Source organism: Zonotrichia leucophrys, chromosome 5 (genome assembly GCF_028769735.1).
Source record: "Zonotrichia leucophrys gambelii isolate GWCS_2022_RI chromosome 5, RI_Zleu_2.0, whole genome shotgun sequence".
NCBI classification, from domain to species: domain Eukaryota; kingdom Metazoa; phylum Chordata; class Aves; order Passeriformes; family Passerellidae; genus Zonotrichia; species Zonotrichia leucophrys.
Window position 1 is genome coordinate 4,597,902 of NC_088175.1, and position 18,393 is coordinate 4,616,294.

Consider the following 18,393-nt stretch of genomic DNA (forward strand, 5'->3'; position numbering starts at 1 on the left):
GACCTACTAGCACTGACTGGAACAAATGTGACGTAAATCTGGAGCTGGGTAATGCTCACACTATAAACCCTTCTTTCCCATAAGCGTGGGCAAGTCCTGCATGCATCTCCTGTGAGAAAAGTCTCCTCCTGACTGACGAGCACCACATAAAGTTAACAGGGCAGCATATGCCAGGCTGAACTGAAACGTGTTCTGGATAAACTTTTTACTGCCACTTGGCATTGCTTCTGCCAGGGCTCATTACAAAATAAGCAGGGCATTTTATAACTACAATACACTGCTGTAGTCATTTATAACCTGCAGCTGGGATGTGGTAACAGGAATGCCTCAACCTGTAGTTTCAGACTTTTATATTCATCTCGTGTTCAAAGTAAATCAATTGCAAAGCACGATGTCCCTTCTCTCAAACAAGATTTTTCAGCTACAAGAGTTGCTAATGCCTGGCTTATGATCAATCTCTGAAGATGAGACAGAAGGAGAAAAATTGTAGAGAAGTAGAATTAAATAGAAAGAGGAGGCCCATCTGCTGTCATAGACTGGAAAGTAATATAGGCAATCCAAAGGCAACCTTGGAGCGCTTGCTTTTTGAAATAATTAAAGCAGGTTCAAGGTTTGGCTCTTCACCACCAAAAATCATTAGCAGTCAGTGTTCCATGAAGAAAGAAGATAACTCAACATTTTGGGCAGGGCACACACCCAGCTCCATCGAGCACAAGCATCCTTGGCAGTACCAGGATGGAGAATCAGCAGCTTCTCCCTTCTGACAAGGGCTTTTGATTTCAATCTGACCCAGATCTCTCCTAAACCATGCTGTCTGCTCCTTGAAAAACTTATTAGTGTTCTGGGCAGGCCTCAATCTACAAAATGAAACATACTTCTTTCCTTCCTTCCTTCAGATTGAGAATGTGGGCAATCCCTGCAGGCAGGGCTCTGCTAGTGCAAAGATGTCAGCAGCCAGTGACAGACCAATTCCTTCACATTTCAGCCATTCAGGACACCCATACCAAAGACACAGCAAGAAATGCTCTTTTTTCTTTCCCTTTTCACAGAAACCTGACCACCAGTCACATGAACAACACCCTCCTATCTGCACATGCAAACCCACTGCCTGGAAAGTCAGGAGGGCATGAAATGAGCTACCACAAGGACACTGATCCTGCTGCACATTAACACTCTCAAACCAGGACTTTTCATGTGCAGTGCATTTAAAACAGCCAGGCTAGAGGGAACTGTTTCTTCTAATGCCTCTAGGCAAGCATCAGAAAGTGTTGCCCAGAGCCCTCCCTGTTGACTTCTATTACAATAGCTACAGCCTCCAAAGCCAAGAAATCTAGCTGTGTACTTCCCTAGGTATTGCTTCAAATGGACAAATATACAGTAAAAATCCCTGCTTTTTGTCAAAGGCTGATACCAGCAAGCAAAGGAATTCATTAACAGGTTCATAATAATGCAAATTTCTGTCATTTCAGGATTGGGCTTCCTACAACAAGACAAATGCTTTTCCATTAGGACTGACTTCCATGGGCCAGATGTGTTTCTAGCAGCCACTAAACACAGGAGACATGCAGAGCTTTGAAATGGGAGAACTTGTTTCACCTTCCTGACTCCACAACAGCATTTCTCAATGATCTGGGCAACTCAACAAAAATGTCACCATATCTTGATCACTCTCTATTCAGCAAAAGAAATTACCATGTTCCCAATTTCATTAAAATCACTGTATTGTTACAATGATTGACATACAATGTCACCAAATAAAGCAAAGGTGGACGGAGATTGTCATACATAATTTCTATCTCAATCACACTTGAGCTGCTTATATATTAGATGGAGCTGCTTTAAAAAGAACATCCCTTGGGATCAATTTGCCTGACAGCTACCACATGGAAGGCACCCACTGACTAGCAGCTCTCTTGAAGAGGTACAAGCCCTCATTATCTGAAGGGAAAACTGGCTCTTTATTACACCCATATTTAGAGACAAGGCTCAGTTACAGGCAAGCTCATGAGGCAGCATTAAGTTTGCAAAGACAAGGACAGCTGTGATCATTGGGATCATTGCTGAAGGACACCAAGGTCCCAAATTAGGGATAGAGCTGTGCAGATGACACTCGCCTTGTGGGTGGGTGTTCCTGCTGACCCCGCTGTTTGCTCCCAGTGCTGGGGCCATGTAACCCAGACATGATTCACCATGACCAGAGTGAAATCTGCAAGCCTGCAGATGTCCCAAGGCTCTTTCAAGTAACAAAATGCCAATAAGAAGGAATTCCAGAAGGAATTCCCAAGTGTGACTGTGCAAAGCAGCTGCCCCAGGAGGAGAGATAAAAGAGGCTGGGAGTCTTCTCTTGCTTGGAGAAGGGAAGATTGAGGACAGCCTGAGGTTAACAAAGTCATGGAGGTACTGAATAAATGGAATGAAAGCCAATACTTCTTTGCACTGGGGTAGTGAACTCATGGAACCTGCTGGCTACAGAAGGCTGCGGAGCTAGAGAGTGTTTCAGGGTCAGAGAGGGTTTGGATAAATTCCTGAACAGCAACTCCCTAAACAGATCCTAAAGGGAACAGACAGCTATGTGTCCCTGTGAATTGTCCAACTGGGCATGCTGGGGAGTGTGAGCAGACTGCAGAAAGCAGCCAGGCTCCACAGCTCCCCCTAAATACCATTTCCAGCTTCACTGCTGGAGACAGCCCTGGGCTAGACAGGCTGCAGCTGAGACCCAGCAGGATATTACTAGTGTTCTTATCATTCCCATTCTATCTTTTCAAGAGAATCTTAGCATAACTAGCAACAGGAGGTTGTGCTATTCCCACATCCCCCATCAGCACCTCAGAGTCATAGGGAGAGGCTGACGGGACTCAAGGGGATGTCCACACAGCTACCTTGCATTAACAACCTAAACCTAGACTTTCTCAAGGCATCTCAAGGGCCACTCTCCCCTTCTTTATCCTTCCACTGCCACCTGACCCCTAAAATAGACTTGTACAACTTCATCACCTTGCACAACTTCATCACACAACAGAGACAGTTCTGAATGGCAGATCCATTACCTAACACCACCAAAAACACAGCAATAGACTCATGCCTATAGCACCTTTCAAATTCTTCCTTTGCATAAGGTATCACAAAAGAACAAACTCATCCAGATTTGAAATAGCAGCAGCCATGCAAATTCAGAGGAATTAACTCAGTCGTCTCTTTTCCAGGCTAACAGGCCCAGCTCCCTTTTCTCTTAAAAGAGATGTTCCAGTCCCCTCACCATCTTCACAGCCCCGCCACAGACCCTCCCCAGGAGCTCTTTCTGGAACAGAGGAGCCCAGAACTGGACACAGCACTCCAGATGTGGTCTCACCCAGGGCTGAGCAGAGGTCACCCCTCCCTTGATCTGCTGGCAGTGCTCTTCTTGATGCAGCCCTCAATACCATTGGCCTTCTTGTTCACAAGGGCAGTGCTGGCTCGTGGTTAACTTGCTGTCTACCAGGACTCCCAGAGCTGTTTCCTGTGGTCAGCCCCCAGTCTGTATTGGTGCATGGGGTTAAACCTCCCCAGCTGCAGAACCCTGCATTTGCTTTGGTTGAATTTAATTGTATTCCTCTCTATCCACATCTGTCCAGGTTTTGCTGGATGGCACAGCTGGCACTTTGTGGTACCAGCCATTCCTCCTCAGCAAGCTTCCCAAGGCTGAGCACTGTCCCTCCATCCAGGGCACTGATGAATATGACAAACTAAACTGGAATCAGCAGAGATCCCTGGGGAACATCACTGGCTACAGGGCTCCAGGTAGACTCTGCATCACTGATCACAACCAAGGTCCAGCACAGCACCTCTCCTCACCGGCTCTTCTGTCATTTGAAGAAGAAAATTATCATTAACACATTCCAGGAACCCTCTACATTGCTTATGCCCTGCTGTGTTGTCCCGCTTGAGGACCAGGATTTCTGAACATGAGGTTGTTCCTGCCTGTCTTGGGAGGACCTCACCCACTCATTCTTCCTGGTTGGGCAGATTACTCTCTATAATGTCACTGTGAAATTATCTCATCGTAGTTTTAAAGTTCTATTTATAAGTCTAGTAATCCCATCATTGATTATAGTCACTGTATTCAAATTATAAATCCATTAGCTGCTCAACAATGAAATAAAATCAATAATGCACGTAAATGGGAAAAAAAGAATTTAAATGCATACATTAATGTCACTTGAAGTAGTGCTATTTTATGCACCATCTCTAACAAAACTGTGTCACATCATTAGCAATAATGTGAAAAATCTTTTTCAATTAACAGAGCTGATTTGATGCTATGTTCACTAAAGTGGCAATCCATTTCATTTAACACACACATATGAAATGCTTGAAATATCTATGAACTCTATCCATACATCATAAATTCTCTCCTAAGTGCTGAAACACAAAAATAGATACATCATTACATCAATAGATACATTCTATTTATGCTTTTTAAACGTCCTGTCAGAAGCTGCCAGGCAGGGCACCTCAGTGACTCTAGCAAGTAACAAAGAGAACCAATTTTTGCCCCATGCTCAGACACAAAACAAGAGGAGATGCTTTCACCAATGCTTGTACTGTGCACATCTCTCAACCTCTGAAGGTCCACACCCTCAACATGCCATCATTCCAGTAAACAGCCTGCTGAGGAAATGTCAAATTCAAAGCACTTCCCAAAAAAAAAAAAAATAGATGATGTTCAAATACTAATCTACACAAGCAGGACAATCCTACCTGCACACAGCTGTACAAATCAGTTCCTTTCATGTACTATACAGACACCACTGCAAGACTGTCCCCTCCACCCTCCTGCATACTTAACTAAGGTCTGAGCTCAGCCTGAATTTATTTGGTTTCTCTGCTGCATTAACTTCTGAAGCCAAAGGGCATTTATTGTTCATCTGCAGCCCACCCTTAACCCATGTAGCCCAAGCAACACTAGCCTTTTAAAAGCTGCTCTTTCTCAAATCTTGGATGACACCATGTCTGAGCTTCAGCCAAAAAGCATGAACCTTCCCTGTATGGCAGCTTCTAGTGCTGGGGTGGCATGGGATGCACTGATTATCAGTTCACCAGGGGATTTGTAGTGGAGCAAATTCAGAGTATAAATGGACCATCAGGAAGCAAGAGAAGCTGAAGGGAGCAAAGTGAACAGAAAAGGCCCAAGAAACAAGTTGAAGGGCAAGAGCAGAAAATTTAAGTATTTGGGATATTTAGTGTAGCTTATGATACAATTGCCAGATGAGATAATGCACTGTAGGCCAAAGGTAAATCCACTGGATTATCATTTCCACATAATCTCTAAAGTCTGCTTGTCTTACATCTATCTCTGATGAGTTAAGGTGAAGTCTGGGCAAACATTCCTTATTATTGCCTGTTGACTCCAGTTGCCAACAGAGGCAAGTATGGACTTGTTTCCTCATGAGAGCTGTAATAACAACTGCTTAGCCTGGAGGGGTGAAAGATCAAAAGAACTGCTTTCAGGTGGTAATTTGAGCCACAAGAGGGTCTGAGTCCTCAAATAGTTACCCTGTCCCACAACTGTAAAACTAACACTATGGTGGAAGTGTCAAACACAATAAAAAGAAATGCAATCCACACCCTCACCCAAGAAAGGTTATTGGTTACAAGGTGGAAATGAGCCTGTTAACTCTTAGTATTTTTCCTGTATCACTCTGATACCTGGAACTATGTTAAAAAGTAACCTCATTTTCACCTCATCACCCTACACTGGGGACAATCTAGAATAAGAGAGCACAAAGGTGCCATCAACAAAGCAGAGGGCTGTGCCTCCAGCTGCACGTTTGAGGCTGAATTCCCAACCCACTCCTTCCAAGGCAGTCTGCTCCCTGGCTGCTGGGGCAGGGTCTCACTGGCAGTGGCAGCGTGTCCTCACACATCTCCCCTCCCTCCTCTGCATGTGCCAAGGCAGCCAAGCCCAAAGCAAGGCATGACTGCCCCGCTGACATGCAGCAGCCACAGCACAGGTGTTTTCTATGGGAACATAAATTAGGTAAGTATGAGAAAGCATTTAGTAACCTGGACCAAAAGGTTTCCTTCTGCTGCTGAGACTCGTTATGGAGGGTGACCAACACTGACTTTGAAAGTCACTATTTTTTGCCACTCTCTTTTCCTTTATTTATTTACTTCCTCTGCAAAAGCAGTGAGACCAGCACTACTGGAGCTAAAGACAAAACAGGAGAGCCTCTGTGCAGTCCCTGCCTCACCATCTGTCTGACATTGACTTCTTGAGGATCAAGATGTTTTACGTGGAGTCTGAGGAATGTCCCAAAGCTCAAAGACATCCATATGTCTCTCGGACAAGATTTATGGTCAATGCACTGTATTTTAATTGTTTCATTACAAAATATATTTCCCACATTGTATTAATAAAAGGTCACTGAGAAAGCTATCAAGTAGGGTTTTAAAAATTAATTTAAAAATCCATTTGGCATGACATTTATCAAAGTAAAAAAAGTAAATGCTGAAAAGTAAATCTTGTCATTGTTCTGTTTTCCACAGTCAGCTTTTATTGCATCTTTTAAACAAAATGTAAGTCACCCTTGCTATAAACAAACAAAGAGGCTTTAAGGAAAGTCAACAGAGGCTGAACTACTCTCAGACAAAACCATCTGGTTTAGATTAGGGTAAGCAGAAGACTTACTCAAACTACAGGAAAGCTTGAAATGTGACTAAAATAACTCAGAGGTTTTTCAAACAAGACAAATAAACACAACTTCTTTAACTTCAGAGTCTGTGCACCCATTTATATGTGCTGTGTTGTGGGTGAATCCTCCCTCTCTGAACTTCACAGACCCAAGCAATAAGCTCATACCTAAATTTAAATTTTTGAATACTCTCAGGAACATGCATTTGATAATTTGGCATATATATGCTTTAGAAGTTTTACTTAAGGCTCTTCAAATTTTTTAGTGCTCCAACTTTTTCAATTTCTTAATGGTGCCTTTTTTAATATATTTTTAAATCCACTTACAAATTGGTAAGTGTTCAAGGAGCCACAATGCTTTGCCTCATAACCAGTGCCAACTGTACATATTCAAGTAAGAATTACAGTGTGATGAGGATCTCATTTTGTGTAAGATGAAAGAAAAAGCAATTTGCAAATAAGCCCTATTTCACTGAGATGTCTTTATAGCACATGGCATGGCTACTTAAGCACTTTTATGCAGCACATAACACTGCATAATAATAACACAGTCAATTTTAAATATACAGCAAGACTCTTTCTTTCTACAATACACAATAAATGCAGATATTTCTAATAGGCATACAAGGTATTTTCAGAGGTTTTAATGTTCTACCTCTCAGCCAGATTCCAACACATATGGGAAGCCTAAATTCCTCTCAGTCCTCTCCTTTTGCATTAAACTGGGTGGCAGTGCTTAGCACTGCTAATGGGCTTTTTTGATTTGAGTAGTAACCTTATAGTCACTTGTCAGGTCAAGAACTGAAAACATCAATATAAAACTATTTATTAATTACAGTTGTCAGGTGTCCAGCACAAATCAGCTGCTTTACCCAGAGTTATACCAGCTCCCTCCCTGCACTGTGTTCACTGTCTGCTCAGACAACTTATCACTGCTGCTGGTGATTATTTTTTGCAATTTTTCACAACAGGCCACTTGGGTAAAGCAGCTGATTACATCTTCACCTTTTGCACCTTGGTTGCAATCCTAGTCTTCCCCTCCCTGAACCTTCCTCCAGATCCTTAATTACTGTTCCTCTTTACAGCTCCCAAAGCCCATGGTTATTATTTTCATTTGAGCAGCACCCACACTACGCTTCAAACACACGTTCCTGTTCAAAAAATTTATAATCTATATAATGGATTTTTCACACTTGAACTCCAAACACATATTAAAAATTTACGATGTCCTGCACTTCTGACCCCCAGCGTTCAGCCCAGAAGTGTTTTCACAACTGTAAGTGACGTAACAAGGTAATACACGCGAGTCTGGGGAGGGAGATGAGAGGAGAAATCAAATCTTTTTATTTTTCTCTCCACAGACAATTTCACTGCAGCCACTATTAGAACTAACTATGAATAAAAAATACAGATCCTGGAGAAATGTGTGCAGCTGCAAGGTCCCCCTGAGCTTTGGCAGATGTACACTGGGGTGTGTTTGCACACCCAGAAGGCACTGGGGACACAGAAGGCTGTGTCCAAAATAGGATTCACTCCACATGACCTACCTGGGCTCCACCAGCACCAGCTGGAAGCCATAGGCACCCTTGGTGGACAGGGCAGGCCAACACAGACATCCAAGATGAGAAGGACAAAGCATCTCTTTGAAGTGCCTGTTGGTCTTCCACAGCCCCAAAGGAAGCCTCAGTAATTATGTTATAATAAATACCTGGGGTTTTGACAATTAAAAATACTTGAGATGAACCCCAGCCTTTACTTTTGTCTTCCCAGATTTGCAAAATTAATCATGCCCACTTCATATGCAGCAGTGAGTTAAATCACTGGGAGGGTAGGCATTGCGTAGAAGCCTCCCACCAGGGAGTTCAGCACCTGTTTCAAGTACCCTTTGGTAAGGAAAAAAGGTGTAAGTAAATACAGATCTCCCCAGTGAAACAGGACTATTTACAGAGTGGTCAAAATAAATGGTGTCACAACCAAGAGTGGAAACTCCCTGAGAAAAGAGCCATCTTTTACTTCTGCTTTTGTGCAGTATGTTGCCTAAATGGGGGCTGAAGTCTTCAAAATCCAGTCATACTTATTAAAAAGTACATTCAGTGCTGTTCTTTCTACTGCAGGAGTCTTGCTCCAGAATTCCTCTAGCCAGACCAGCTTTGCTCCCCAAGACAGGAAGTATTACTAAAGACAGACATCACTAAAAGTATGTATATGAACAGTTCTCTTTTGGGTTAATCTGAAACTTAAACCCTGCCTCTAACTTTAGAAAAGACAAAATTATCTCTCTAACCAATTAAAAAAAAAGTAAATAAACCAAATAAACTTTTCTAATAGGGAAGGAAGTTCAGATGTGAGAATCCATAGAACTGGGAAAACCCCAGTCTTTGAAAAATTGTGGAATTATGTAACACAAGCATTGGACAAGAATGTCCTGCAGTGGATACTATCCTAGACAAGGGCCAGACTAGCTGTTTCCTGAAATCTCTCCAGTCCTGTTTCCTTCAACACCTGTGATTCCTCAAGGGAAGAGCGTAGGGGAAGCACTTTCTGCCTCACCCACCCAAACAACTTCATCAGACACAAGGCCCTTAACAATACACAAAGCAGTGGAAGAAATTCCAACAGACACAAGAAGCACCATCTGGAAAGAGATGCACTCACAGTCTGCAGTCACTACATTTGGGTTTAAATGAATAAAATAAATAAAGAGAGAGGAGAGATAAAACAACTGAAGACTAGCTTCTCTCCAAAAACTGCTTATAAATCTAAATGATCCTTGCAGATGACTGGATCACATCCAAGCTGCCTCCAACACTCACAGTGTTTGTCCTTTCCTTAAAGGTCACTGTTTTCCAGGCTACTGAGTTTCTTTGCACATTTCTAAATCACACTTAAGCTCTGCTGCATTATACACATTTTTCCTTCACAGGGGTTAAATGAGGCAACAGTTTTATCTTAGAATAGCATAGTGGTTAGGGAAGACCACGTCTATCAGTCAGCATGGTTAAGCAGGAAGAAATCTGCAGCTGGCTGTTACTGAATTATTTAGGACAAGAATAAGGGCAGACAAAGAATGAGTAGACAAATGGAAATACTTCTGCTTTCAGAGTGCTGGCTTCTTAGCCCAGCAGCCTTCCCATTTTTCCTTCCCTATTTCTGTGATATACAATGAACATAGAAGGCAATTTAAAGTTAACATCAGATACCATACATGACCAAATTGATCCCTAATGCATGGAGCAGCATTTTAGAGAAAAGCTCTCATAGCAGAAGTTCCTTATAAACTGTGAAGAGCTGAATGGGCCATTTTCGCTTCTCTTAGTGAGTGACCTGATGTCAGTAGAGATTCACTGGATTTTAGTCCCTCAGAGGTGGAATTTATGTGAATTCATAAATTTCCTTAAGAGAGAAAAGTATGGGAGGGAGGAATCAAGTCTCCAAACCTTTTCTGGAAGGAAACACAAGTCAGCCTGAAAAAGTAATGTTACACAGCAGCACTCAAATATTTATCTGTGATGATCTTGGAGCTCAACCAGCTGAAGCTACCAAGCAATATTAGGTAGTGTTTACATACAACAGCACATAAGGCATCATGTTAAATTTAAAGCTCCTTGGCACCAAAATACCTGATCTCACAAGATCTGTTATGTCATCTTGAAGTGAAAACCTTTACTTCAAATTGTGCACATCTCATTATTACATACACTCCCCCATTCACTACCTGAAAACTGGTCAGGAATAAATCTCAGTCAAAACCAGCCATGCACTGTATCCTTCTTCTTAGCACAGTCCCATAGATAGCCACTAAAGAATTTCCTTTTAAAGGTAATGTGCACCTCTACAAAGCTTTCCCATTTCCCACAAGAGGTCTTACAATGCACAGAGAATACAGGGAAACAACATCAAGGCTGAAAATCCAAGTGCAGTGACATTTACAGGCATGTGGCTCTGAAGCAACCTCCTGAGCCCCTTCCTCAGCAGCAAACTGTTCTGCAACACATCTAAGCTGCAGATTAATGCTGTGCATCACAGTCCATCAACAGCAACTGCTGAACTGCACACAGAGTTAGAAGCTCTGCACTAGACTTGAGGGTCAAGTTCACCTTTGATACAATCCCATGAAGCTCCCAGAGCCTCATGTGTGACAAACTTGGCCTTTTGTGTTTTTCTAAAGAAGTTACCAGGTATGTGACAGACAAATAACATCACCTGCATACATGAAGCTGAAATAGGTGCAAAAACATCTGAGGAAAGGATCCCACCATGTGAGATAAGAAAGCAAATTCCTTGTGACATGTGATAGAACATCTTCCAAAGCTCTTTAACTCTTCAGCTCTTGAAAAAAATGGATTAGAATATCATGAGCTGATCTCCACAAAGATAAATATGTATAGATCTCAAATTTTATCTGGATCTCTCTGTATGTCCACACACATGCAAACAAAACCCAAGCAGCTGAATTATCAGTACTTACTAGACAAGCCTGAGGCAGGAAGCTGTTCACTCTGGAGATACTCCACATGCCCTCGAGGTACTGCTGAGCTTGGATGGTGACAGAGCTCAGGGCACCACTGAGGCCGCTGGGGGCCACCGTCACTTGAACGCTGGAGTTGGGAAAGCCGCCCACGCCTTGAGACCATCCCAGTCCTTTCTTCCTCTCTGCCGCAGAGAAGAGACTGGGAGACTTCCCAGGCTGCCTGCCCACCTGCCCAGCAAGGAGGGGCAGGTCCCTCTGGGAAGAGACAGTGACCATCCTGGGTACCATGCTGGTCACCGCCGCGGCGCCAGGCGGGAGGTCGGGCATCTCCGGGTAGCTGGCTTGGCTGAGGGTGTGCATCATCTGGATGGCTTCCTGCTTCAGCTGGTTCAAGTGAGTGGCACAGGTTTCACATCTGCTCTCTCCCTCATTCCTGTTCTTCTGTAAGTAGTCAGGCACTTGAAGCTTGTCAAAAATTAAAGCTGATAATCGTGGGTCCTAAAGAAGTGAAGAAACGGGGGGAAAACATGGTCAGTTAAAGATAAAAATGAGAGGAAAAAACAAAGTTCTCTGATTTGCTCTCCACTCACGGAAGTACTTTAAATCTGTTCTGTAACTCTCAGCATTTTTCCTGCTGAATACCCTAACAGGCCCACAGTGGATTAATAAACCAAAAGTGAATTCATTTGTATTAGACCCAGCATGAAAATTATCATCAGAATTAAACAGTGGAGCTGCGGTGTTCCTGATAACTGCTCATTCTTCTAATTAACTCTCCTTTGGAGACATCTATAGCACCCGTGTTTCCCATGCTCAGGAACAATGTTAGTTGAGATGCTGAACCTACAAATATCATAACTTGATTCAAAGGCATATCACCATCAGAAACCAAGGGAAATTAGACTTGAAAGTATTTTGAAAAATTAATGTGTGACCTGGTAAATGTCCTGCTGCCCTTACCTATGGAAATGATGAATCAAGGGGCATAAAAGCCAGTTTACATGGTGCTGCCCACAGGACTGTTATTTCTGATCTTTGCAACCCAGATGGTTGCAATATTCCCTTCTGCTACAGTTGCTTTAATGAGAAATAGATTTGAGCCTACAGCCATGTGTGAAGGTGTGACAATGTGCACACTAAGACGCTGATTTAAAAGCAGCACCTATTTTGTTTGAACAGAGCAATTCCCCACCAGCCCTTGGCTAGTTCATTTTAAGGCTGCTAAGACATTTTAAAACCCAGCACTGTGTTTCCACTTCAGAGATAGAGTTACCTATCTCCTGCAACACACAAACGCCCTCCCATCCCAGGCCTGCTACTGTAAAGATTAGTCAAGAGATTAAATCCAGCCCTGTCGTAAATCTGCTATCGAGCCTAACACCAGGCAGTAAAACTGACCCAACTTCACACACCCTCACAGAGCTCTCTAAACAATTAAGGTTTTAATGAAATCACAGCACAGCCAAAGGTTTATTTGTATAATTATTTCAAATGAAAATATTTAATTTTCTTGTTAATAAGTAGGACACACATAGCTGGTAAATCAGCCATCCAACATATGCTGGGGATATCCCCAGATTGGCACTTGTTTTTAAAAATGTATTACTTTATGCCAAGCTGCAATTGCTCTCTAGGAAATGAATGTCCTATTAGAAAACTCATTCTGGTTTTAATTACAATGCACATCAATAAAACTCTTTAAAGAAGTCTTGGCACTGGTACTTTGGCTTTGCTCTGAATTCAGAAAGCACTAAAATACTGCTTAACTTCTGCAGCAGTAGCACAGAATTTATCTTGTGTTCAGCTGTTGGACTACTCCTGCAATGGTTTTAATCTCTCACAAGACACAGTGCTGTGTGGATAGAAACCACTGTAAGTATATCTAGCATCACATTATTCCACAGCCAAAACCCATTGATCAAAGTTGCTCTCTCTGCAATAATCTAAATTATTGTTTATTGACTTAAAATTAAAAATACTTCTGAGGCTAAGAAAAGCTTCTCCTGCCACTGGCTGAACAATAAATTGATTCACAACAGTGAATCAGCATAAAAAGGGAAGTGAAAGACACTGTTTCATTTTTGTCTCTTCTCTTTATTGAGGTTTAGATCCTGCTAAAAATGCCTTTGAAGTTGCACCATTTGCTTACCCTCACGAGGAGCAAATTCTTTCCCACCAAATTTCCCAGAAGATAGTAATACTAAATTAAAACACATTAGTCAGAAAAAAAAAGTAATTAATATTTTACAAACTTTTTTCTATCCCTTCAGCAGAAAGTGCTATTGGTTAGATCTAAAAAAAAAAAAAAAAAAAAAAACCAAAAAAAAACGGAGACTGAGTGCTGCAAGCTCTATTTAGCCTCGGGTAAAACAAAGGCCATGCAGTCTATCTCCCAAGAAAAACAAACAGCACCGTGCTCAGTGCTCCTCAGAAACTTCTCCAAGGGAGGAGAGCCCTCTGAGCAAATACTTGCTGAGGCTGACACACAGCATCTATTCACAGAGCCCCAAAACACAGCACCTTCCAGCACTGGGTGCCCCATCTGCAGCAGGCACATCCCTGGGCTCACTCCTTTGATCCAAGCTGGGCACACAAGGAAGCACCTGCACGTCCCAACTGCAGGAGCCTCATCTGGCAATGTTTAAATTGCTATCAAATGTCAAAAGTTTCAAATAAGCAATTAAAGCGAATTACTAGGTGAAACAGGCTTCTCATTTAAAAGAAATTACTTCTTTTGATGTAAAGAAAATTAATGACCCCAATTCTAGCTCCATAAACACAGTTTACAGCATAAGGCAGATCAGAGTCAGGCCTGTCTCGCAGTTACAAAGAAATCAAGTCGATGTCATATTAAAGGGGGGAACAAAAATAAATTTTAAAAATATATATTTAGAAAATTACACAGAGCAAAGCTGATAGGCACATAGCATGCCAAATTTAAACCTCTTAAGTTATTTATAGTAAAAGAAAAAGGCCTCTCATTTCCAATGCTTATATTCTGCCAAGCTTTACAAGGAGCCTCTTAACCCACCCATCCAGCCTCTGTGACCCCCAGCTGGCATTGTGGCCAACCTTCTCCAGTTGGGGAGAACCTTCTCCACCTCAGAAAGGGCCCAGCTGGACAGTTAGATTACTTTTATTTTTCCACTCTGAGAGACAAAAACACCTGGCTAATGGTTGGGCGTGAAGGCCAGAGGAAACACAAGTTACTGTTAAAAACATTAACCATGACTTAAAAGTTTAGCCAGCCTCATTAAAGAGGTTTTCCTGCCTGGTGACAACGCCTGGTCCTGGGGAGCCCCTGCTCCAGCAGCTCACACCCTAACAAGGCTGGGCTGGGAGTTACACTCTCGTGTTTAACAGAGGGAAGAAATAAAACCTGAGTGACCAAATGTGTGACACACACGTGGGAGGGGTGAGGCAGCCAAAGCCATCCTTGCTGCAGCTCCACCAGCACACAGGCCAACCAAACAAAGGGGGTGTGCAAACTGCTGAGGGCAATGGCACAAAAATTAAACACACAAAACACAAGCCTCTGTTCCAAACACTGCTCCAAAACCTCTTTAGTCTGCTGTGCTACAAAGAACATGACTCTTTTGTTCCTCCACACCATAAATAAACTATGCTGTCTTTGTCACACCTACTTTCCAAATGCTCTTCTTTCCCCTGAACAAGCAGGATAAGCAGAACACTGTGATGCTGTAACATTCACAGCTTCCCCTCCCAAAACCCTCATTTCAGACTCAGGTTGTTAACTTTTACATACAAATTTTAGATATTCAAACATCACAGACTGTTAGAACTGTAAAATAAATGGTCCCACTAGGAACTGAGGAGCCCAGCAGCCCCCAGCAAGGTGAGGGCATGAGATAATTACATGTCCTTATATGAGGACAAATTTCCTGAATGCTTGAACTTGCCACTGCTTTTCAGCAAGCAGTTCTTACAGACACAAGCCAGCTGCCAACTGCTGCTGGGAGCTTAGAGACACACAGGCAAACTGCCCACAGGAGAGGGGCTCACAGAAATGGGCTGCAAATTCAGGATGACAAATTTGGAAAACCAGGATTGTGCTCCCGCTAGAACACACTGGCAAAACACCCATTTCCTTCAGCACTGGAACATTCAGCCCAAAGCCTGCCTTCAGGCTTTACCTCTGAAACCAGGAGCAGGGAAAAGCAGCACAGACTTGAAAGCACATCAGAAGTTGCTACTTGCAACAGTGAGAAGGGAACAGTCTGTGTAATTGAGGTTTCCCTGTCTGATGTAAGAGCTCAGCCCTGCTGCCTCCACATGAGAGCAAGGAGGACCCAGCAGGGTCTCAGCTGTGGGGTAACACCACGTGCTGCATGTGGGGCACACAAACAAAACCCACATTTCACAACTGTAAAACACCACATCCCCAGACCACTGCCCTTGAAACTGCAGACATAACTCACAGCAACTGGGACATGGCCAGAGGCCAATATCACCAAAAATCCCTGCTACAGCTTAGACACCAAAGTCACAGCCAGGTTTTCAAAGCATGAAACACCAAATTACCTTCCTGGACCTGAACTATTCTGAGAACTTGAAGCAGTTTGTAAGTGATAACTGCACTTAAATTGAATTATTTTGAAATTATAGCTCAAGCTGTAATTTCCCATGTACTCCAAGTTAGCAGTTAGATATTCTGTTCAACTAACAAGAAAGAATGGAGGTTTTTCCCACTGAAAAAGAGAAACAAAGATACAAGCTTTGAATCTTACCTGCAGCTACTGACTTCTAACTCCCAAACTAAGCAAGAGAAGAGGAGGCAGCACAGCATCTGGATTCTCACTTAAGAAGTCCCTGCAGTAATACCCACCCATCTGTAACCTAATCCTTTCAGAGAGGAACTATGCACAGAGTGTGAACAAACGATGACGAACAAATGATGAAAAGTCAAATTGCCAACAACCACCCTCAGTAATTACCCACAATTTGCCTGGCACTGCTTTCTGCAGTGAGAGTGTATCCAGAGCAGTATTCTGAATTGAATTAAATTAAAGTCTTGATATAAATATAATTTAAGAGAAAGAAGAATCATTGAATGTCACATTGAAATATATAATTAAATACAGATTGAGGTGAACAACATTTTTAAAAGATGCTTTTGGAGAAAGGAATGTACTATCCCAGTGCACAAGAATCAATGTTAATGATTTTTTGTCTTAATTGTCCTTCCAGATCTCTGCCGTGCTGCTTACAAATTAGTTTTTATCTTACAAGACATTGTGAAATATTCCCTTGTATCTTCTATATTGACAAATACCTTGAAGGCTGATGCCTGCTTTCAACTATATAGCAGTCATTGTGAAAACAAACAAACAAAAAAAAGCAAGCACTATATTCAGCAAACCCAGAGAGTGTTCCATGCAATCAAGGGAAAAAAAAAACAACTCTAATGATTTTTTTTAGAGAAGTTTCCAACTATCTGACTAATCTCAAGGGAGTGAAAATATGAGCTTTAAGTCTCCAAGTAACCCGTGTTGTTAATTCATTCAGTCACTGACCTCATCTTATCAGAATATAAACAATCAAGGAAAAACAAACACATGAAGCTTTCACAAAAACAGAATTCACCTGAAGTCCCATCTCCTGGGAGTTAAGGGTATCTGGAACCTGCAGTGTAACTTCACTGTCCTTGAAAGCATTCCTCTGAACAAGCAGGAAAGCAATCCACATTTCCAAAGGGAGCAATATGTGCAGGAATTAGGAAAAACGTAGATACATTTTTAAGGCCTAATTCCATTTGGCCTCTTTGCAGTAATGTCTCACTACCTTTAGGTGGAAGGTTAATTTAAGCCAGTGGGCTGTGGCCCTCCTCCCATTCTATCTCCTAGCAGGATTTCTTCAAATCTCACTCCCATTATTCTGTTTCCAGCCACAACCTGAGGTTGTGCACACAGACATATCCCCCTGACTCTACCCAACTGAGACTCAACCCAATTTCTCTTCATCTCTGCCATCCCAAAGAGTTTGGAAGAAAAATTAAAAAATCCAAGCACATTTTTTTACTTATGTAAAAAAATCACAGGGTATCTCTTGTAAACAGGGCCCATCTTTCTAACAAAAGCCAGGCAATAGGATAAATCTGCTCCAAACCACGTGACCCCGCACTAAAAACGACTGCACCGTGTTCAGATATTGGGCAGTTCCACTGAACTCTATTTATTTCCATTTCCTGCCCACTTTAATGTACTTCAGTGGCCTGCAGTAAAGTTAAAGCAATAGGTGTCTGTCATAAAGATGAATGGTGCTATTGGAATGCATAATACAGTGGAAAGAGGAAATGAGAGCAATCTGGTTTATTTACATCTCAGGCTCCCATCAGCACCTCAGCCCACCTCCCAGTGGCCTCAGCTGCCTTTCCTGTTATCTTGCTGGATAGTCCCCTGCAATGAGCTGGCTTTTAACCTCTCAGAACCAGAGGGGATGAGCTGATCTCCCAGATTTGCTTTCATGAGCTGGCAGAGTGGTGGAGCAAACAGCCATGCAGTGTGTTCAGTGCAAAGAAAACAAAATAAAGGTAGTGGTTGCCATTTAAATTAATTAAAAGACACAAGCAAAACAAAAGACCCCAAAGAGATCTGCTATCACCGGTAAATTTAGATCAACACACAGGAACCTGACTACTTCTGAAAAACAGTAATTACTGTTACACAAAATATTACTTTTAATCTTCTTTCTTTACAATCTAATTAAACAGATATTTTACTTGCCTTTGCAAAATGTTTTTCTTAATTTCATCCAATTTTAACATTTGGTGTGTTCTATAAACTACACATCCAAACTAGTATGCAATTTTATGCTTATTTTTAATAGTGTATGGCTTCATTTAAAATTTATGACTTTTAATTTGCATGTTTATTGTTGGTTTTAAGTAATCTTTTAATTTTCCCTCTTGGCTCTGAGGCTTACTATAACTTCACAATGTAAATTCTGTACTAATTTTGTTCATGTGAAAACACCATCTTCCAACACACGTTGTGTCTTTTTTAACTTCCCTCTTATTTCTTTTATAAACCTTCAGAAAGGTATTATCACTTGGAACAGCAGCAAGTATGTGTAGAAACAGTTGCATATCTATCACCACACAATACTTGGTGTCTAAAAGCCTTTGTTTGATTCTACTTTCAGAAATAACCACTTGGATGAAGCTGACTTTCAGAAATTCAGACAAAATCCTCTTACAGAAATTAGACACTTTAGTTTAAAAGATAGAGGTTTC

The 18,393-nt window shown here is 42.0% G+C and overlaps 1 protein-coding gene across 2 annotated transcripts in view; it reads right to left on the reverse strand.

The window, feature by feature from the left end:
* Nucleotides 1-18,393, reverse strand: part of KIF26A (kinesin family member 26A) — a 94,795-nt gene that overhangs the window by 52,001 nt on the left and 24,401 nt on the right. For both annotated transcript variants that reach the window (XM_064714064.1, XM_064714063.1), the window contains exon 3: nucleotides 11,139-11,639. In XM_064714064.1, coding sequence (XP_064570134.1) covers nucleotides 11,139-11,639 — 501 coding nt within the window. The remainder of the gene's footprint in view (nucleotides 1-11,138; nucleotides 11,640-18,393) is intronic.